The sequence below is a fragment of the Myotis myotis genome, unplaced genomic scaffold (genome assembly GCF_014108235.1).
Source record: "Myotis myotis isolate mMyoMyo1 unplaced genomic scaffold, mMyoMyo1.p scaffold_m19_p_11, whole genome shotgun sequence".
NCBI lineage: Eukaryota > Metazoa > Chordata > Mammalia > Chiroptera > Vespertilionidae > Myotis > Myotis myotis.
This window is the reverse complement of record NW_023416315.1, coordinates 38,061,750-38,084,747: the sequence shown is the minus strand read 5'-3', so window position 1 is coordinate 38,084,747 and position 22,998 is coordinate 38,061,750. Positions and strand designations below refer to the sequence as shown.

The window sequence follows — 22,998 nt, the reverse complement described above, 5'->3', positions numbered from 1 at the left end:
TTTAAAATATATTTTATTGATTTTTTTTACAGAGATGAAGGGAGAGGGATAGAGAGCCAGAAACATCTATGAGAGAGAAACATCGATCAGCTGCCTCCTGCACACCCCCTACCGGGGATGTGCCCGCAACCAAGGTACATGCCCTTGACCGGAATCGAATCTGGGACCCTTCAGTTCGCAGGCCAATGCTCTATCCACTGAGCCAAACCAGTCAGGGCTAGATTTTATTTTTAATTTATCTGTGACCTGCCAGGGAAGGGAGAGGAGAGGTTGTGAGCACATGACAAAATAAAATAAAATGGATGAAAAAAAGAAAGAAATAGTTTTGAAATCATGGGTCTGGTTTGCCCCCCTAATAAACACTAAATATAAATAAATGAAATAAAAAATAGCCCTAACTGGTTTGGCTCAGTGGATAGAGTGTCAGCCTGTGGACTCAAGGGTCCCAGGTTCGATTCCTTTCAAGGGCATGTACCTTGGTTGTGGGCACATCTCCAGTAGGGGGTGTGCAGGAGGTAGCTGATCAATGTTTCTTTCTCATCGATGTTTCTAACTCTCTATCCATCTTCCTTCCTCTCTATAAAAAAATCAATAAAATATATTTTTAAAAAATCATTGGTACCATGTGTCCAGGTAAGAAACATCTAAACCTAATGAGAACTTTTAGGAGTTTATTTGAGCCAAGCTGATGACAATTGCCAGGAGACAAAATCTCAAAGAATTGAGAAAATGCTTCGAAGGATGGCAGTTTTACAGCTTATTTTATACATTAGAATCAAAGAAGGAGATGTCTCCTAAGTGAGGTTATATGAAATCCATTTGTGGCAGATTACAGGGATGGGAGAAAGCAAATCAGTGAAATCTCTGAGAATAGATTAATAGTAACATGGAGAGACACATATTTCTTTACATTGGTGGGTACAGGATAGTTAACAATGTTTAAAGCACAAAGACATGATGGGTTCTGTGGTCTGATGCTCTGGTGTGATGGGTGTGCCCTGAGGGGTCTGGAAAAGGAGTTTACTCTGACATTCCAAAGGTATGTTATCTTAGATGCAGAAGGACAATAGCCTCAGTTAAGGTAAAGATTGACCTTTGTCAAGGAGCCACGGGGCCATGATCTATTTTTAATTAGGATTTTTTTATGTTTAGACCATCCCATGTAGTTACTTTCAGTCTCTGAGTTTGTGGGGCCTGCCATGCAGGCCTCCCCCGAGCTTGTCAGGTTTAGTATGTGGCCCCTTTTTTGGCCACACATACTTTAAAACTCACTCTACAACCCTATCTATAAAAACTTTACTTAAAACATCTGGCTAACCAGACCTTCAGTTTCTGCAGGCACATCTGCAGTAATGTTAGATAAGTTACTTAATTGCTCCATGCTTCATTGAACTCATCTTCAAAATGGGGATAACAGTTACCAACCCCATTGGATGCTTGTGTGGACAAATCAGATAATACATGTAAAGCTATTAGCAGAGTTCTGAACATGTACAAAGCTTTCAATAACTGTTAGTTTTTAGTAATTGTTAGAGCTGGGTCGCTTTTTTTTTTCTGGTATTCTCATAATTGGAAAGTTTTTTCTTCAATTAAGCCTCCAACAACTTCCCTATCACTTTCCCCAATTTAACTCAACTGCTAAAAGTTGACAAGAGGACTTTAAAGTGACATTTATACTTGTTATTGTTATATTTTCCTTCTTGACTTGTCTTAGACTATGCTGGTAGTAAAAGGAGAAGTGGGGGTTAAATCTTTTAGTTTAGGGCTTGTTGCAAGGCTAAGGACTGACAGTCCTAACCTTGGCCAGCCGCCTGAACAACTTGGACCACACCCTTCCCTGCCAAGCCCAGCGCCACCTGGGGAGTCCCAAGTTCTCCGGTCACCTCTTGGAGTGAGTTCCTGCAGCTTCGGGCCAGTCTCACGTTCTCCCAGCCCGCCCCTCTAGAGCAGGTGGCACGCTTAGAGGCATCGGCCAGCCTGGTTTATACACGACTTCTCAATGTCTGTTCTGCCTGGTCACCTGTGAGTGAGGTTTTCGCTTCGCCGGAGCAGAGCTACCGAGAGCAAGCACCTCTATAAACACCCGCTAGCGCCAGGGTCGCTGGAAGGGAGATTTGCTCGGTTAATCGGAAGCGCCGGCTGTTTTGCTTCCTGGGACACGTGGTACCTGGACTGTCCTCGCCCCCTATTGAGAGTGGCGGGGCAGGCGGAAGACTACAATTCCCAGCATGCCCAGCGAAAGGAAAGCTCGGCGGCTTCACGTGACCACCCACTATGGCTTCCCTCTGCCGGGGCCAGCTGTCCGGTGGTTTGGAGTGATTTGTTATCTCTTTGCGGCAGGTACCTCTCTCCCGATTTCGACATGCAGAAAATCAAATCTCTTATGACCCGACAGGTAAGTCGCGGAGGCTGGAGCCAAGGCCTCCTTTACCTCCGATGAGAGAGGGGCTGAGATGTTCTGTGTCTGGGCCGCGGCGTGTGGAGACCTAAGTTATAGGTGGTGGCAGGTGTCTGGGGTACCGGAAGCCGGTGCACACCCTGAAATACTCACCTGAGCCCCCCCCCCCTCCCCCCCCCCCCCAGTTGACAGCCCTGCTCGAGCGGATAGCGGCGTCTCCCAGAATCATTTTTTAAAAAGAAGTCAATGAAGGAATCGGTGCTACCTCTCTCTCCTTCTCCCCCTAAAAACCATTTTCCCCGCTGACAGCCCCAGCTGCCCTCCAGGTGCCCCGGCCACGCTGGCTGTCGTCTTGGAGCCGGTGGCCCGGTTAGGGGGTGAGGTCTGTGCAATAGAGATGACCTGGGAAGAGCGAAAACGGCGGGTAATCCGATGACCGGAATTGGTAGCTTTATGACTTTTGGCAAGTCCCCAAATCTTGTAGTTTATGTTTCTGGAAACGAGGATGATTTTTTTTGTTTGTTTGTTAATTCCCTCCCACGGTTCTGTTAGGAGGGTCATCAGTAAGCTAACGTATGTGAACATTCTTTGTGAAGTGCCCTACTTTTCATCATTGTCCTGGCAAAATAATAGTCTTATTTTTTGCCATAATGATAATTCATGAATTAAAACTGGCTGTTTTCTATCCCATCTCATAAAGGTTGGGGACTTTCTAATAATGCCTCAGCTTCCTTCAAGCAAGTAGTGGGAGAAATTTCCCTTTCTTATTGACCATGGCTTGGTTTTAGTTAGCTTTACTTATTTCAACTCTAATGTTTCACTAGAACTGGCCATTCTTTATTATTTTAATATGAGAGAAGGATAATTCAGATTAGAGGTTCCAATCAATGTGGTTTTGAGAACTCTGGAGAATGTGCAGGATAATTATTTATTGAAAGGCTCTTGTGTGAGTTTTTGTTGTTGTTGAATAAAAAAAGAATACAAAATCCAGATTAAATTCTCATTTGAGGATTTAGAATTTAAAAGACATCTAAACAGGTTACAATGTGTAGATTTCTGGCAAACAATACATGAATCCTACGTGGTTACTCCTGTCAAATAATATTGTTAATGTCATAAGCAGAAAATAAAAAAGTTCTATGAGTAACAAAAGATTTAAGTGAGCAGGTAATGACTTTGTCAATCCTTCACATTTGTTGAGTACTGGGATTATGCTTCATACCATTTCTTACTTGAGAATGAGTTCAGGTCCTGCTCCATTCTGTAGTAGCTTTGTGACCTTGAGCAAGTCACCCAACTTTTTGGATCATCTGTTTCCACATTTTTAAAATTGGAATTATAATGTGTACCTCATGGGGTTAGCTTGGTGGTGATGTTTACATGACATGATAAACGTAAAGAGATAAATAAAGGAGTTATTCAGCTTCCTGGGCCTTATCAAGGAGGTGCTTGATGAAGTGGCTGCACTGTACTGTTGGCGGGAAAGCAGGAGAACTGGAAGCAGGCTGTTGTAGTAATTTAAACAGTAGACGATTTCAGATGACTTTGGCAAGTTTTTAAAACAATACACACTTTCTTTCCTTTATTTTGTTGTCAATCCTCACATGAGGAGATTTTTCCATTGATTTTTAGAGAGAGTGAAAAGGAGGGGGAGAGGCAGAGAGAGAAACATTAACATGGGGATGGAGCCTCCAACCAAGGTACATGCCCGTGACCAGAATCAAACAAACCTCGACCCTTCAGTCTAAGGGCCGATGCTCCATCCATTGAACCAAACTGGCCAGGATACACACTTTCATACATTATATTACTAATACTCCTAAACTGCCTTGAAATGCTAAATTTGGGTTTTTGTGCATCAGCTAAGTTCTCTGCTCTCTCATGTTGCTTGCTATACAGTTAAGTGTAGTCAACGTTGTTGTACATCAACTGTTTTTTATTGTGTTTTAACCATATTTTGTAATAATAAGGGGGAGAGAAAATATGAAAGTCCAGGTATCAGTAATAATAAGTTTGTGACTCTGAAATGTAGTTGCTTCTTAGACATGACCAGATGGAATCTGTTCCTAGCATGGAAAACAAAAACAAACAAACAAAAAAACAACCTAGAGAACACACATGAAAAGCTACAACTATCCTATGTAAAAAGTGAGGTAAAATTAGAATTTTAAAGTCATCCTAATTATGTATGTTTAATGCTTGGGTTCCACATATTTGATCATTAATACACAGTTCATGAACCTATGAGGTATAAAGAAGTAGGATGCTACCTAGAGTTACACTGGGGATTTTACTTAGTACTGTTCATTATTGGATTAAATAGATTAATATTACAAATAAATATACATAAAACTGTCTCTTTTTTGTGAAGCTACAGAACATGATAGTAACATTGTTAAGGGGAAGAGATGTGAAATTAAGATCTATGAAACTTGGGCTTTTGGGCATTTCAGCTCTCCCAGGATCTTGGTGTGGAACGGAGTGGGAAAGCCGTCTTTTTAAAAATCTCTTTATTTAGACAAGATCTGCTGTTCAGCTTTCTCCATTAAGCTGGCCTCTGTTCAGTTCACTCAACAAATGTTTATTGAGCGCTGCGTGCCAGGCACTGTTCTGAGTTTGGAGGATGCAGCAGTGAGCAAAACAGACAAAGGCTGACATGGTGATAACTGCTCTGGAGAGAAAGAGGACAGGGAGTCCTGGGCGTGGTTGGCAATTTGGTCCATTTATGATGTTAGAAAGGGTGTTATGGAAGGCCTCCCTGAGAAGGTCACATTTGAGCCAAAACCTGAAGGATGTGAGGAAGTAAACCACGTCTGGAAGGAGCGTTCCAGGAGGAAGGAAAGCAGAGGCCCTGAGGCAGGAACAGCAAGAGGCTAGTGTGGGTGGAGTTAAGAGAGTGAGGAGAAAAGTAGCAGGAATGATGTCAGAGAACTGAGAGCAGGAATCCAGTTCACATAGAACCTCATCCTGACCTTGTCTCCTCCTTCATTTCTCCTCACTCAGAACTTCTATTCTGATTGAAATAGCAAGCAGAGGAGGGTTGTAATTTTACATATACTTCAGAGAGATCTTTCTGGCCTATGTTTTAAGAATACAGGCCTCATTTTATTACACTTGGCTTTATGGCACAGATGTTGTGTTTTTTATAAATTGAAGGCAAGACCCTTCACCAGCAAAAAGATTGCGACTCACTTTATTGTGATTCTCACTTTATTGTGGTGGTCTAAGATATGAATATAGATTGAAAGGGACAAAAGAGCAAAAAACAGGGAGACCAATAAGTATGCTGTTGCAGTAATCCAGCAGAGAGGGTGTGAGCCTTAACCAAGTGCTAGAGGTGGAAGTGTTGAGAAAAGGTTAGATTGTGGATATGTTGTAAATGTATAGTTGATAGGATTTCTTGGCAGATTGAATTTGTGAGAGAAAGAGAAACATCAAGGTTGACTCCAAATGGTTTGGTCCCAGCAATTAGAAGAATGGAATTGACATTTAATGAGATGGATGAGGCTGATGAAGGAGAAGATTGAGGGAAGGGAGAATTGAGACTCATTCATTTGAAAGCCTCTTAGGTATTTCAGTGGAGAATTAAAATGCAGCATAGATAACACCTGCCTCAGTTGGCTGAAAGAGTCCGAATTTCTGAGGAGAAATCAGGGTATTGATGAAAGCTTGGGCGTTATGAGCATATAGAGGGTATATAAACTGGCCCAAATCACCAACAGAGTGAGTGTAGATATAAAACAAGAGTCCACAGGTGGAGCTTTTGAGAATTTAGTGTTACAAGGTAAAGATAGATCAGATTGCAAAGGAGCAGCCAGTGAGGTAAGAAGTTTGCAGCATCCCAATGAGCACCTGTCCATAACTGGTGCTTGATAAATATTTGTTGCATGAATATTGGATAAAGAGTGAGTTCTGGAGGCCAAGTGAAGAATTTAAAAGAGGAGGGAATGATCAGCTGGATTATAAATGTTGCAGATGGGCCATTTAAAGTGAAAATGAGAATCAGCCTTTGGACTGGGCAGCATGGAGGTCATCAGTAATGGGACAGCATCACTTTTTGTGAAGTGGTGGGAAAGCAGAGGCAGGTGTTATCTGTGCTGCATTCTGTATAAACTTAAATTGGGGAAATTTATCAAAACAAAAACCAAATATGAAAGAAAATCAAATAAGAGTTAATGACTAGTGAAAGTTTCAATTTAATAAAGGCAGAGTATTACAGTTATAATCATCACTTCCTGCTTCAGAGAGTTGAAGATAAAATACAAATGATGACTTTATATCTGTTAATAGAAACTTATAAAATTGCAAATTAAAGGGTTCAAGATCTATAATCCTAAAGTACAGTGAGAGTGAGATGTTGTGCTTTGAATAATTTTTTTTCTGTTTTGATAAGATAAAAGTATTTCTATCTGATGACAATAATATTTAGAATAATGGTTAACAATTTACAGAATGCTTGCCATGTACCAGACACTGTCTTTGGCCTTTCACATATAGCGTCTCCTTTACTACTTTTAACATACAAGTTATTGTCACCAACATTAGAATAAAAAACAGGTAGGTTATGTAAGTTATTCAAGGCCACAGAGCCCATCCCCTGAGTCACTGCACTCCCCTGCATTGCAATATGCGCATAGGGTTGACAGCTTTTATTATTTTTATTTTGTACATTTGGTGGAAAGTTGCCATGTATTAGTGGCAAATTATTGTGTGTGCTGACTAATTTGGAAGTAAGGCCTTTTAAAAAATATTGGTTTAAGTCACTTGTTTATATTTTAGGCACTGGTTTCTTTACTGAGTAGCTCTGGGCAAAGAGAAAATGTGACATATTCCCGCAAGCATTTCTGTTAGATTGGTTAGACAAATCTGTTCTTTTAAAAATGTTAGTGTAAAAGGCATGACAATTATATTTTTTAAAAATATATCTTAAGGGTGATTGTGATTTTGAATCAAATTAGGAAGTTTTATTTTCATACATGTGCATGTATATAGGCTACGTATATATGTGCATGTATGTAATAATATATATGTGTGTGTGTATATTTAGTTCAATAGCCCAACCTTGCCTTCTCTAATACTTTTTTTTTTGGTAAGAGAACATTTATTTGGTAAATCACAGAGGTAGAAGAAGTAATTCCTACAAGAAATGGGCTTAAGAAAGGCGTTATGGAGGTAAAGGAAGGGCCTTTGGAGCTTGGGAGTGAGGAAACTCATGGTACAGTGCCTGGGCGGGAGGGCTTGCTTCTCAGTCCTAAGGGTTTTAAGGTGGAGCCTTGCTCTCATGATGACTATTGGTGAGAAATTGGGACAAGGAGAGCAAACAAACACATAGAAGTAGTTACCTGTTTTTTATTTCCTCTCTCATTTTAAGGCAGTAAATTGTAGTATGCTTCTAGTCCAGCAAAGTTCCCTGGAAACTTCATTTTAAAGTCAACTGCATGTTCCCATGGAAACAATGTTCTAATTAGTTGGTGAGTGGAGTCTGACCAAGGACTTTTGCTGAATAATTTACTTGGGTGTTTACTCTGTTCCTGGAACTTTGCTAGCCATAGGGCTATAGAGGCAAATAACACTTGGTGTCTCCCTTCTCTTGGGACTCCAGTCTGGGAGAGAAAGAGATGTATTTAATATTCACTACTTTGGCAGAAGTGTTGTATTGAGAAATGTCTAGTGGGGTTTCTAAAGTATTAGTGATTCTATGAATCACCTGGGTTGCTTGTTAAAGTACAGTGCCTGGTGCTAAATCAGAAATACCTATTCATTAGATCTGTGGTAGGGCCAGTACTCTTTTTTTTTTTTTTTTTTAATTCCCTGGATGGTGTTGATGGAAGTGATCCACGGATAATACCCAGAAATAGTGTGTTCTTTAAAGCATAGGGAGTTAGGAAGACTGCATAGAGGAGTTAATTCTGAAAGAGGGTATTGGTTTCTTTAGTTTCATCAGAAAGTGGAGTGTGTGTGTGTGTGTGTGTGTGTGTGTGTGTGAGAGAGAGAGAGAGAGAGAGAGAGAGAGAGAGAGAGAGAGAGAAGGGGAGGGGCGGGGAGGAGAGGAAAGGGGCGGGGAGGGGAGGGGAGGGGAGAGGGGAGGGAAGGGGGGAGGGGAGGGGAGGGGAGAGGGGAGGGGAGGAGAGGAGAGGGGAGGGAAGGGGGGAGGGGAGGGGAGGGGAGAGGGGAGGCGAGGGGAGAGGGGAGGGGAGGGGAGAGGGGAGGGGAGGAGGGGAGAGGGGAGGCGAGGGGAGGAGAGGGGAGGGGAGGGGAGGAGAGGAAAAGACAAAGAGAGAGAGAAGGCTACGAGTATTCTGGGGGTAATGGAAGACTTGGGGGTGAGGCAGACCACCTTGTCATAAAAATTGTACATGACTGGTAGTATTTTACGATAAAGGACATATAAAACACACCTCTAATATTTAAAAATAAGCAAGTTCTGCTCTAAGTCTCAAATAGTCAACCTAAATGTACCCTATATTTTGATTACTAAGGACATCAAAGGGCCAATATAAGACATCTAAAGGACAACAACTAGGCTGTAATATAAATCTCTCCTCAAATTCATGTACCAGCATAATTTGCTTGCAGACTAACTTTCTGGACTTTAGGTATCTGCTTTGAATAGCCTATTCTTAAAAAGAGATTTTTAAAGAAAATTGAAATTGCTAACATCTTTCCATCTTGATCATTTTTCCTGGCACAAATGAGACTTTCAGAATACCTCATTTGATGGGAATACGGAAAGTACCAGGTACCAGAGGTAAAAAATTGTAGAAAGCAGTGAGACAGGAGATTTAAGTCTCAGTTATGCAATATAAATTGGGCGCATCGGTGAGAAATAGGTGAATTCAAGGGGTTACTTATATATTAATTAAGCAGTTAGTATTATTTTAAAATCTTTTATTTGCTCATTTGGTTGATATATTAAACTTGTGGATTTTTGACCATTTTACCAGGTTAATTTGGTAATAATTAATAGATAAGTGCTTTTAGAGAATTCTTTTTGTCACTCAAGTGTTTTTTGTTGTTGTTATTTTAAAATCATGGTAAAATTATATGTCAACCATTAGTTTTGAGGTGCCATGTGATACTATTATTTCAAACTACCAAAAGTACATCTTTACTTGACTTAATAATAGTACGATATGTATTAAATGGCGTGTTTTTAGAACATCTGTTCTATATATTTCAAAGCAAGAAAATTTCTATTTTTAAGGTGGTGATTTCTACTTTAGTAGGTATAATCTTTTCATATTATATTCTGCTGCACAATTCAGATTCTTCTCATCTTATTTTTTTAAGGGTCTGAAAAGCCCTCCAGAGAGCCTCAGTGATCTTGGTGCCATTGAGAGTCTCCGCGTCCCTGGAAAGGTATCGATCTACATGTGTGAGCATGACTTTTTGCTTCCTTAAGGGAATATTATGGTCTTTGGGTAATAATTGATTCACAGATGCTTTTCCTTCTCATAGTCAGATGATGGTTATAGTAAGCTAGGTGCATTTTATAGTACAGGAGCCTTGGGGCTCGTTTTTGCTTCCGTTAACTCAGTGGGATGAAGTATAACTCATTATAATTAAGCAGCAAATGCGAAGTTGACAAATTTAGAGTTCACTATTATATTAAATTCTTAGCCTGAAAGCAGTTATGTGTGTGTGTGCGTGTGCGTGTGTGCGTGTGGAGATATATATATATATATATATCTTATTGATTTATCTGCTGTATTTGATGAAATAATATACGTCTGTGCTGTAACACTCTGAGCCAAAAATCATAGTTAATTATGTTTTTGTTACGGAGGAGAGAGTTTTGAATAAGTAACTAAAGCATAACTTATACCAAAGTATAGATATCTTAGAATTTAGTCCCCTGATACTCATGTGAGCTGCTCAATTTATAAATTCTGTAGGTGTTTTTGAAGGCTCGCTGGCTTCCCCTCAGGAGATTTATTAACCATTGTTAAGTAAATAAATCCCTGCGGGTTCTCTCTGGGTCCTTGCCACTTGGAGCTGCCTCCTTGAATAGCAGCACCATCACAGATTAAAGCTTGTTCTTCTGAATGTACGCTCTTGTGATTTTCAATTTGTGGATCATACGTATTTGAAACGATGGTTTGTTTTCTGTGGCTGGCATTGGCAGTCAGAAGGCCTCTTGTCACACCTCAGTGTCAGCTGCTTACGAGGATAATCCCCCAGCTCTTTGAGGTGCTTTACCTCCCAAAGTGAATTTTGTATTTACTGCTTAGTCTTTATTTTAGGTCTGACCCAAACTAACTCTCCAAATATGATAACATTCTAGCCAAACTTTTTCCATTAAATGGCTCAGACAAAAACCTTAAAGAGGCATTTTGAATAGTTTTTTGTAATGTGGTAATATTGGGAACTAAGAGATAAACTGTAAATCGTAATAGACAAATAATTCTCTTTATTTCTTTGACCTAAGAAATAGAGTATCATGCATTATGAACATACTTTGAATTAGATTGCCTTAGATATTTCATAATTAATGCAAAATTGATAACTGAGCCTCTTTTTTTTTAAAGCACATAACTGTATTGCCTAAGAACTTTCTGTTTCTTTAAAACATGAGCCATGATATTCTTCCAGTAGTAATAGGAAGTGAATTTATGATGCTCTTACTACATGGCCTTCTTACTGAGTTACCACCCTTAGCCCCCTCAGTGGCCAGTAGTGTGTACTTTTCAGATGACTGGCGCTGGGTAGAGAGACAAGTCTGGGATCACAAGGTCAACAACTGTAAAGCCTGGGAATTGGTCTCATTGACACATACTAAGAAGCTAAGTTAGTTAAATTGTAAAAGTTAATAGTAAAATCAGTATTAATGCTTAAGCTTAAGTTTGGCCTTACACTAAGAAAGCCTTATACGCTTCTTGTGCCTGTTTGTTCTCTCCTGAAACATCACAAGTGCTGCAGGGTGAGCCACCTGCTGCTTTCTACTCTGGGTACTTTTGAGAACATCAGAATTATAGAGTGGCAGAGCTCTAGTTAGTAGACTAAGTTTGATATAGGTGCAGTTGGCAGTCAGTTCTGAAATTAAAGTTAAAAGGACTCATGTTCAGAAATTTCCTACACAGCATAGTGTGGGCTAGGGGAAATTTTCCCCTTTTCCTTCTCAGTTCTTCTGGCAGGTCTAATCAAATTGATATGAGACAGATTAACAGGAGGAAACAATAACATTTATTAAGTTATTGGATATCTTAAGAATATGGGACTAGAGGACACATGGGGCAGTTGGAGCTTACATGGTATCTTGAGCTCAGGAGAAAGGGGGAGTAGTGGTTGGGACATCAAAGGGCAGGAAGGTAATTCACGTTGGGATAGCAAAGCAAATGTTTGGTAAACAAATGTTTGCTGGGCCACGTTTAACAATGGGACACAGAGAGGACGGAGGTCAAATGGATCTTGCTAGGTTCCTCCCTGTATATTACACGTTGTTCATATTAAACTCAGTCATCTGTAATGATAGCTTCCTTCCTTAAGCAGGTCCTCTATTTACATTCTTTTGAGCAGTTAGGGGGAGGGTCAAAGTGTCTTTCTGACTCTTTCATTTTCTTAAAAGTAACGAACTTAAAGTAATCAGTATCCCAAAAAGGCATGTTTTAGGGTGGCAAACTCTGCTCCTCTCAATAGCTTGGTATAACTCGAATGTTGAGTATTTTTCATAACTTAGATGTTACCTTATAAGTAGGAGAATATATATATATATATATATATATATATATATATATATATATAAAATTTTTAATGAATCCCCTAAATTTATTTATCTTCTGGACTCTGTTTCTATAAGTTTTGCTTTTTTAGATTCCACACATAGGTGATATGATACAGTATTTGTCTTTCTCTGACTTATTTCAATTAGCATAATGCATTCTCCATCCATGTGGCAAATGGCAGGATTTTTCTTTCTTTCTCATGGCTGAATTTTACTATTTCTGTGTGTGTGTGTGTGTGTGTGTGTGTAACATATTTTAATCCATTCATCCATTGACTTAAACTTAGGTTATTGCCCTATCTTGGCTATTGTGAATAATGCTGCAGTGAAAATGGGACTGCAGGTATCTCTTCAAGATCCTGTTTTTATTTATTTTTTATTGTATACCCAGAAATGGCATTGCTGGCTAGTATGATATTCCATTTTTAATATTTTGAGGAGCCTCTATACTGTTTTCCATGGTGGCTGCACCAGTTTGTAATCCCACCAACAGTGTACAGGGTTCCCCTTTCTTCACACCCGGCCAACATTTATCTCTTGTCTTTTTTATAATAGCCATTCTAATAAGTGTTAAGTGCTGTTTGTTTGTGGTTTTGATTTGCATTTCCCTGATGATTAGTGATGATATACATGTTAAAAAATTTATTTTTATATTATTTCTTTAAAATTAATGTTCTGGTTCTTGATGATCTGAACTTTATTGGCTTAAAAAAGATCTTTAAAGTTTCAAATTATTAAAAGCACTGCAACAAAATATAAAATATTAATTTGAAGTGACTATTTTAAAATAAAATTTTTATTTAATAAAAAATTAATATGTAGTGTGAACAGAGAACATGGTAATCAGAAAAAGCACCAAAAAGAAAGTCACCAGTGTTAACAGTCAAGGTTAACATCGCCTTCTGGTGTTTTCCCTGTGCATATTCAGTAAATTAGTTGAGCATTTACTATGCGTTCTATTCCCTAGGCACTGGCAATAGCAAGCAGTCTTTTCCAGAAAACAAAAGTCTTATGTTGTCAGAGAGCTTACTTAGGTTCAAGTAGAGGGAAAAGAGTAAACACAGAGATTGCAAATTGTGACAAATTCTATGAAGAAAATAGGGTGATGAGATAAATTTCATGAAGCTGGGGGTTATTTTGCATGAAGTAGGGTAGGAAGAACCCTCTTTTTTTTTGTTTAAAAAATGGTATTATACAATATTTTGGAGCTTCGGTTTTAAACAATAAAATGTATTGCAAAAAAAATGCTTACCTTATATTATAGTAGTATATATAGGTTTAAAACGCAAGCTACCCAGTAGTGAAGCTTAAGTAGGTATTTTTTTTAACTTAATAATAATTTATACCTGTTATAATGGCTGTTAACAAAAACACAGGGAATAACAAGTGTTGGTGAGGATGTGGAGAACAGGAAACCTTGTGCACTGTTGGTTGGAATGTAACTTGGTGCAGCCACTGTTAAAAAACATTATGGTGGTTCCTCTAAAATTAAAAAGAGGACTACCATATGATCCAGCAATTCCACTTCTAGGTATTTATCTGAAGGAAATGAAAACACTACATTCCCACGTTCATTGTAGTATTTTACAATAGGCAAGATATGGAAACAATGTAAGTATCCATTGTTGGATGAGCAGATTAAAAATATACACAATGGAACATTATTCAGTCATAAAAATGAATGAAATTTTGCCATTTGGGACAACATGGCTAGGCCCCGAGGGCATTGTGCTAAGTGAAATAAGTCATACAGAGAAAGACAAATACTCTATGATCTCACTTTTATATGGAATATAACAACAACACACACACACACTCACACACACACACACACAAGCTCATATATAAAGAGACAGATTGGTGGTTTGCAGAGGTGGAGAACAGAAGGTGGGCAAAATGGGATACAGGTGAAGGGAGTCAAAAGGGATAAACTTCTAGCTATAAAATAAATAAGGGGATGTAATGTATAGCATGGTACCTATAGTACAGCAAGAAAAAAATTCTGTAACTATGTATGGTGATGGATGTTAACTAGACTCATTGTGATGATCATTTCATAGTATTTACAAATATCAAGTTATTATGTTGTATATCTGAAAGGAATATAATGTATTATCAGTAATACTTCAATAAGAAAATAGAACATTATCTTAGCTTGAGTTCCCCTGATATTCTAGTGTAAGAAGTAACAAGAAAAACAGTTTAAGCTTTTTAAGTAGTCAATGTATAAATACTTATATAGAGAAACTTTTAATTTTTAAATAATGTATTGATTATTTTGAGAGAGAGAGAGACATCGATTTATTCTACTTACTTATGCATTAATGTATGTACCCTGATTAGGGATCAAACCTGCAACCTTGGCATATTGGATTCATGCTCTAACCAACTGAGCTATATGGCCAGGGCTAGAGAAACTTTTAAAGATTAACTTCATTTAATAGCTCAACCTTACTCAAGTATAGGTAGAACATAAAAAAGGCATTCTTGGTCTTTAGGAATAAATCCATTTCTAGTTCCTTTTCTTGTCATAATGTCTTTCTAAGTTGTAACAAGGAATTTTGATTTTCGTGGTGTTTTCCAGAAAGAAATAGGTTAGCTTGGGTTGTATTACATTAAAGTTTCTAGTATAAAGGATAAGTAGAAGGAAGATATTTGGATGGATCATATGAAATGGCTGTTTAGGTTTAAAATGGTCTAATTGGCAAATTTCCTACGGTTGAACTCACTGGAAAAAGGAAGCTAGAAGGAAAACTGAAGAAGGGCATTAGGTGTGCTTGGTAATCCAGAAAGTATGATTGATTTTTTTTTTTTGAGAACTATATAAATTCTAAGTGGGGAGAAACCTTAGAAATCATGAGGTACAGTTTCTGCATTTTTGTAGACACAATGACACTCTATCCCATTTTAAGAGAAGATGTGAGTCAAATAATCCATATACTGGAAATTTGGAACTTTGGTGGAGAGAATAATATAGAAAAGTTAAAAAAAATTAGGATTCCTTACAGAAGTTGCTTTAGGAAAGGAAACTTTATGACAGACTTCAAAAATTGTAGCTTAAATAGTTCAGAGCCAGTGGTGTCCAAATTGCTGCACATTAGAATTAGCAGCACCCAGGCTGTTCCCCTTTCCAGTTAATTCAGGGTCTGGGGTGGAGTCAGGTGCCCCATTCCAGTTAGTTCACAGTCTGGGTGGAGCTGGGTGTCAGGAATGTTTAAGGATCTCTGGTGATTCAGATGTGGAGCTAAGTTTAGGAACCATTGACCAAAGAATTAATAATGAGAATTGATTAAGAGGAAGTATTCTAAAAAAAATGAAGTTATTTCAAATTAATGGGATTTTCATGCAATAGTAAGCGTATAAGAAATTAATTTATACAGTATTTACTGACTAAATTTGTCAATCATTTAAAGAAATTTATACTTTTTGAATTATGTGAAAGGTTTCTATTTATTTGGTTATAATAATTATGAACAAATTTATTAGAATATATAATAATCATAATAGCTACATGGTTAGCAGTTATAGAATTTATTAGGACTATATTTGAGAGTATTATTTGTTAAATACTGATTAAAAAAATAAAATATCACTATTCAGAACTTTTTAAATCTACATCTAAACTTTAAATACTTTCCATATCACTTCCATAATGGTTACATATCATCAATGTAAAAAAGAGTACTAATATTAACATTATTTTATGCATTTTTACTGAAATATTTCTTTCTGATATTCTTTAAAGATAAGGTTTGTTTAAGGGCTTGATTTCACTAACTTATAAATACAAATAGGACTGAAGCTATGTTTACTATTAACTATGTCTTTGATTTTTTTCATTTAAGAAAAATATAAGGCAAGGGGAAAAAAGAAATATCTGTTGTAGTTAAAACTTGAAATATATTTGTCTAAATAAAATAAAGTGTTTTTGTTTGTATGCTTAATCCATCCCACAACTATTTATTTAATACCTGCCTACTTTGTAGTGTTTCTATTTTTTAGCATTCTGGGAGTTTGGGCAGAATGTGTTTCCTAGCATTTAAAATACTTCTGTGAAGTAAGATAAATGGATTTGCCTTTTTAGTATCTATGAAAAAGAGCCCAAATCACACACTAATTATAATTACAGAGCTTTGTTTTCAGTACTTTACCACGAATAAGAAAGTGTGCTGAATTAAGAGCCAAGAGAGCTGGATTCAAATAGTGAGTTAAACATTCAACTTATTAAAGGGAAGTCATTTTAATTGCTTTCTGATTCAGTGTCCTCATCTGTGAAAAGATGTGATTAGGCTAGATGATTTTCAAGAGCTTTTTTAGCTCTGATATTTTCTATTTTCTATATTGTAATATTTGTATGAGGTATATAAAAATACATATTCAAAAGAATGCACTGAACAATTTTTTGGAAGATGAGTATATTGGTATCTGTAATAGACAAGATAAGTGTTGAAGTTTATGACTAGGGGACTTTTTTAGCTTTAGTGATTGGGATAGAAACTTTTAATTTAGGATTATATATCATTTAAAACAGGTATCTTGTAGGTGGTACCGAGGGACTCTAACCATGCCTCTGCAAAATCATTTAGAGTTTTTCTTAGGCACTCATGACTAACAATACTTAGCTGTGTTGTTTTAAACCACGAATGAGATGAGGCTCCTCTGGCTTTCAGAAGCTTTGATATTTTAACCCTTCTTTTATAGCAAATCATAAAAGATCATTCACACAGTGCATTTGGCAATCATTTATTGAGCCACGGTCCCTAAGTTTTGAAGATGCAAAGAGGTATAAGACTGTTCCTACTTCAGTCTGTGTGGGAGAAACAAGCAAAAATAGGTAATTGCTGAATAGTGGACGTACATTCAAGGTCTGTATTAGAATATGCACAGTGGGAGCACAGGCAGGAGAGGATTTGAGTAGGTAGAAGTTAATGTAGGATCTGCTAGAGTTGGCAATGAATTTATTTTAGAAGGATAACTAGTGTGTAGGTGAATTTTTTAGTGGAAATCCTGGACACTAGGGTACTGATTAAAAAGAAGGTTTAGAACAAATCAACAAATGACAAGTGCTGGAGAGGATGTGGAGAAAAAGGAACACTTGTGCACTGCTGGTGGGAATGCAGACTGGTGCAGCCACTATGGAAGACAGTATGGAGTTTCCTTAAAAAACTGAAAATGGAACTCCCATTTGACCCTGTGATCCCACTTCTAGGAATATATCCCAAGAAACCAGAAACACCAATCAGAAAGGATATATGCACCCCTATGTTCATAGCAGCACAATTCACCATAGCTAAGATCTGGAAACAGCCTAAGTGCCCATCAGTAGATGAATGGATTAGAAAACTGTGGTACATCTACACGATGGAATACTATGCTGCTCTAAAAAGGAAGGAACTCTTACCATTTGCAACAGCATGGATGGAACTGGAGAGCATTATGCTAAGTGAAATAAGCCAGTCAATGAAGGAAAAATACCACATGATCTCACTCATTCATGGATAATAGAGACCATTATAAACTTTTGAACAATAATAGATACAGAGGCAGAGCTGCCTCAAACAGATTGTCAAACTGCAACGGGAAGGCCGGGGCGGGTTGGGGGGCAGGAGGTAGGGGGGTAAGAGATCAACTAAAGGACTTGTATGCATGCATATAAGCATAACCAATGGGCATAAGACACTGGGGGATAGGGGAGGCTAGGGGACTGTCTAGGGCGGGGGGATAAAATGGACACATATGTAATACCCTTTGTAATACTTTAAGCAATAAAAAAAAGAGAAGGTTTAGAAAAAGAGAAGCATTAAATTTGAGAGATTTAAAAAGCAGAATTCAGGAGTGAGGACTTTATTGGATGTGGAATGAATGTGAAGGAATTGGAAGCACTGAGGTTTTCGGACACGGATTGAAGCTGCTGTGATGTCTTTTCTCAGAATAGAGAGCAATTCTTGTTTTAAGAAAAAAAATATTTTTATTGATTTCAGAGAGGAAGGGAGAGGGAGAAAGACATAGAAACAAAAATGATGAGAGAATCATCCATCAATCGGCGGCCGCTCACACACCTCCTGCCGGGGATCTAGTCTGCAACCCTGGCATGTGCCCTGAAGGGGAATTGAACCGTGACCTCCTGGTTCATAGGTTGACGCTCACCCACGAAGGCATAAAGCCAGGCTGATAGTAGTTCTTCTTTTAGAGAGGCTCTGAAAAGATGTTTGAAATCTGAATGAAAACAAAATTAAGAGTTGTACAGTGGATTTTTCTCTCAGTTTGTAATGTGTCTTTTCTTCAGTGTTAACTCCAGATAGACAGGCATGTGGCAAATAGCTTGATGTTCACAGAAGCTGAGAAATTTAAATATCGCTTAAAAATAATGCTGTCTCTAAATCTATTGTCTTTAATGTTTTGCTTTCCATATGAATAAATTTAGGAAATACTTGTTAAAATATAATTATTGAATAAGAGAAATAAATAAAAATATTTGGCAGAGTATCAAATATGAAAGTTTTGCTTTCTAATTTTCTGTGCACGTTAATAACTCAGTACAATTCTATGAATAAAATCAATTTTATTTCATGATCTATATCAATATCTTTTAAAGGCATTTTAAAGAAATATCTCTAAAAACAAATCTGTGTATATTTAGAATGCCATTATTGCATAGAAAGTGATTAAAATACATTATTTTTATCAGTTATGTATGGTATAAAGTAGGATTAAAATAATGCCGCTTATTTTTATAACCTTTTATAAAAAACTAAGTCATTTTGCTGAAACCTCCTTTCAAATTGCAACCTCACTAGTCTTCCACTAGAGGGCACTGAAAGACTGAAGAAAAACGGGCTAGGCTTTAAAAGCTATGTTTTATTTAAAACACACAAATACAAACTGATGAACCGCTGCCTTGATGGATTACTATTGTCGTTCTAGTGGGATTTTAAGAAAATATGCCATTTCCCCACATAATCAGACATCTGGCAATTCATTACAAATTTATATGATATATGTATGGTTGTAGGGTATCTGTGATCTTGAATCCTATTTCATTTGGAAACGGAAAACCCATTTTTGTTCAGTGAGTGGTGATTTTTATAATGCTGATTGAATATTAAAAATTTATGCATTTGTTCTTCCTTTTAGATTGTGATAGCTAAACTATTCTGTTGCTCTCAATTAGAGCTCTAATGTGATATTAACTCTGATGAGACTATGATTTCCATTTTTAGAATTGATTATAACAGAATAGCTTTCTTATGGTTGACTGATGAACAGTACAAACAGTTAAAAAATAGCCTTTGATAAGCTATATCTTGGGGAACCCAAATTCATACTATTCAAGGGTAAAAGTTCTCCCTTCCCTCCCCACACCCTCCCTGCGCAGTGCGTCCTGCCACTCAGGTATGTGATGTGAACTGTGGGCTAACAGGCTAAGTGCAGACACTCAGGTTGGTTTGCACTTCATATTCCACTTTACAGTTTTTCTGTGGGGTTTTGAAACCTCATCTGTGAAATGAAGATTTTGTATTCATCTTTTAGTTTGAATAAAAACCTGCGGCTGAGGTTTATAAGCTTCCAAGCTGTTCCGTGGGCTTAAAAATTAGGCTAAATTGTTTTTCAAAATAAAAGAGAGTATTTTATTTAATAAGGTAAGGAGAACCATTAAGTTGTTTATAACTTTTTACACCTATGAAAGCGAATAGAGTTGAAAGTCCTGAACTTGGGTTTGAATTTCTAATTAATGTGGTATTTTGTATAAATTGAAAGTAGTGGTTAAATGCAAAATTTGTAATCTTTTCTTTTTCCCTCCTAAACTTGAATATGGTCCCTTAAGAGATGAATCCTTAAGTGAGAAATCGCTTTGTAAATTTGTAGCCTACTTCCTTAGAAACCATAAATACATTGGAAATGTTTTATAACACCTTACCCTTGAGGGCTCCACTTATTCTGTAGACTTGAATCCTCTTATAAAACCTTTTGTTATTATGTTGAGAGGAATAATGGCTTGGCTAAAATGTTGACTTAAATTTCTGATTGTTTTTCTTTATTTTTCATAGAGTTATATTTATGGTGTGTATTTTTTATATGTTCACGTAGCTTTATCTCAAAGATGATATAAATAGAAAAATAGGTTAGGTAATATTATATGCAACCTTATAGTGTATTGTAACTGCTAGAAGAGAGACTCTAAGATATCGAATAACTTCTTTGTTGTCTACCACTTTCCTAAAATAATCCTGCTTAGTTTATTATGCTAAGAAAATACTGAATATGTATGCTTTTTTGATATAGCACTTGGCACAGTGATATATGTGTTGAATATATTTGATTTCTATTAAGGGAAAAATATGGTTCTAGTATATATTAAAATATATTTAATTTTTTTAAAGTCTTAATTGTTGCATTTTATTGCCTCTTGGTGTACATGCACATTCTCCCCGGGGCATTTTTCTACCCTGTGGAAGCCACCTTCTGTTGCTTAACTTGTTGTATGCTTTATACTACACTGATTTTACATGTGCTTGGCTTTATACTTATCACCTTATCCCCAGAACTTCTCAAATTTGAAATTTTACCTCTTCTCACATTCTCTAAGCACCAGCCTTGCATCAGATATGAACTCACTCTTCCTGGATGCCCTTTGTTTCCTCTGTATCTCCTTTCTGTTCTGCTCTGCATCGTTACTGTTATTTATCTCCCTCCTCTTGCTTTCCTTACTTCTGCCTTGCATCATTATTGTTTATTCATCTTCATCCTATTACTTTAGCAACTATTTGAGAGGAAAGCTGTCTTTGTGTATGACCTAGTGTTGAGGATTTTTACATTGTGGGAATTTTAAACAAAGTTAAATTGAAATATATGACTTGAGTGGGAAAGGTATAGAGCTTTGAAAGTAGGCAGATTATTTCCTCCTGATTGTATGTGAAAGAGATTTTATTTTATTTTTCCAGAAAGAACTTTCGTTTTTAGTCCTTTACAATTTAGTTTATTACTTTAATTATAGTTTTACTCCAGCTTTAATTCTGGGGTGACATTGATGTACTTTTTCTTTATTTTAGGTGTAGTTGATTACCATTGCAGGCAAGCTGTGGCGTAGTTGATGGTCTGTAGTTATTGACAAATTATTTTTGAAATTTCAAGTTTTTCAGAACCTTTCTTCCACTATTGATGATAATATGGATTTTTTAGTTACTATATGTGACATAAAATTTACTATAAAAAATAAAGTCCTTTAAAATTTTTAGAAATAGTACCTACCTTAAATATCTAATATTACTGTACCTTTAAAAAAGTGTTGTATTTTAATGTGGTATAAGGAGTTTCATTTGTTCTGTTCTCCTGATTTTGCCTTTTAATTTTTTTTGTAGGAAATCTTTTGTTTATTTGCATAAAACTTTACCTCATACATATATATTGGCTTGCAAATTTGGTTTTGATTTAGGTGAAAAATTAGGCTTTTTGGTATATCTCCAATCCTAGGAAACCAGTTACATAATGGCAAAATTATTGAGTAATTGTGGTAAGAATATGCAATCTAGATGCTTTGTTTTTTTCCTAATTTACATGCATAAAGTATCCCTAAAATCATTTAACATTTGTTATTTCTAGTTAGAAGACATAAATCTTTCATGCAGAGTTTGTGGGAAAATTTGCCTATCAAAACAAGAATACGTTGTTTTTCCTTTCTTTTGTTCTTTCATATTTCTTTTTAAAAATATAACTTACTGTACAATTAATTTCAGTTCGTTCAGTGATTATTATCTACAGTGTGACTTGGCGCCGCAGGGCACAGTGATGGAGTAGCGAGGAGAAATCTCAGTTCTCAAGTGTGTAATCCAAGGGAGCAGGCAGAACTAAGGGCGAGGAAGCCTTTGGAGGCGATTAGGAGAAACCGTCTCACAGCTACAAGTGCAGCGGACAGAGAGGTGTTGGGGGTTCTAAACAGAGTGGAGTTTGAATGAGATTAGATGTGTGCTTTCGCACAGGAGCCGCTAAGTTGTGTGAAAGGAGAGGGTGTTTTATAGGAATATAGTGGTGGGCATTTGTTCTTGATGAATCCTATTTTAGGTGCTGTGTTCCTTTTTCTGCCTTTCTTGGTTTTATCCCTTTCCTTATTCCAAGTTACTTACCGTGGCAAATGTTACATGTCAGTTCTCTGAAATTATATGAGTTTGCCTGCTCTCTGTGATATAATTGCTCAGTTCTCCAGGAAGAAATGACATTTGACCTTTTATATACATACACCGATTGTACTTTTTCCCCCCAGATTCATCACATTTGTGAAATGTACACTTATGAGATATTTATAAATGAAATCATGTTTTTCCTTTGGCATTCTTATAACTTTGGATATTTGTTTCACTGTCATTTTGAGTGTGTGTGTGTGTGTGTGTGTGTCTGTGTGTGTCCTTTATAAGTGACAAAAACTAGGTATAGAGAAACGAAGTAAATTGTCCAAGGTTATTAGCAGAGTTGCAACTAAAACCCAAATGTCTTTACCTTTAGATCAATCATTTAGATGCTATATGGATAACTTTAGCATGTAGTTACATGTCATTGGCATTTATACATTTACGGTATAGTGCTCATTCATTGCAGTCTCTTTCAATTTTTAGTTTAGATTTATACCTAATGTTTTCCAATCTTATTAATTTTTGTAATCTTCAGGGTTTTGTTTGTTTGTTTTTGTTTTGTTTTGTTTTGAGTGGTACCAAGTACATTTATTTGCTACTTGTGCTGTGGAATTCCTAGGGAGGCAACATTACCATATCCTTATTTGGACCTTATTTCTAGCCTTAGCTTGCAGCATTTGAAGCTGGTATTTCAAAATGCCTGTGGACTTTTAGGGAGGGAGATTGCCAGAAATTTTTGATCTCTTTTCCCATTT

General features: G+C 36.9%; 1 protein-coding gene across 12 annotated transcripts in view; it reads left to right on the top strand.

The window, feature by feature from the left end:
- The first annotated feature begins 2,256 nt into the window (after positions 1-2,256).
- Positions 2,257-22,998, top strand: part of VPS50 (VPS50 subunit of EARP/GARPII complex) — a 122,954-nt gene continuing 102,212 nt past the window's right edge. For 11 of the 12 annotated variants that reach the window (XR_004970900.1, XR_004970899.1, XR_004970898.1 and 8 more), the window contains exons 1-2: positions 2,257-2,395; positions 9,689-9,757. Coding sequence is in view for 6 of the 12 variants with exons in the window: in XM_036328169.1 (XP_036184062.1) it covers positions 2,363-2,395; positions 9,689-9,757 (102 nt within the window). In the remaining 6 variants the exon portion in view is untranslated. Of the gene's footprint in view, positions 2,396-7,492; positions 7,571-9,688; positions 9,758-22,998 lie in introns of all 12 variants that reach the window. The other variant, XM_036328168.1, reaches the window with a different exon arrangement.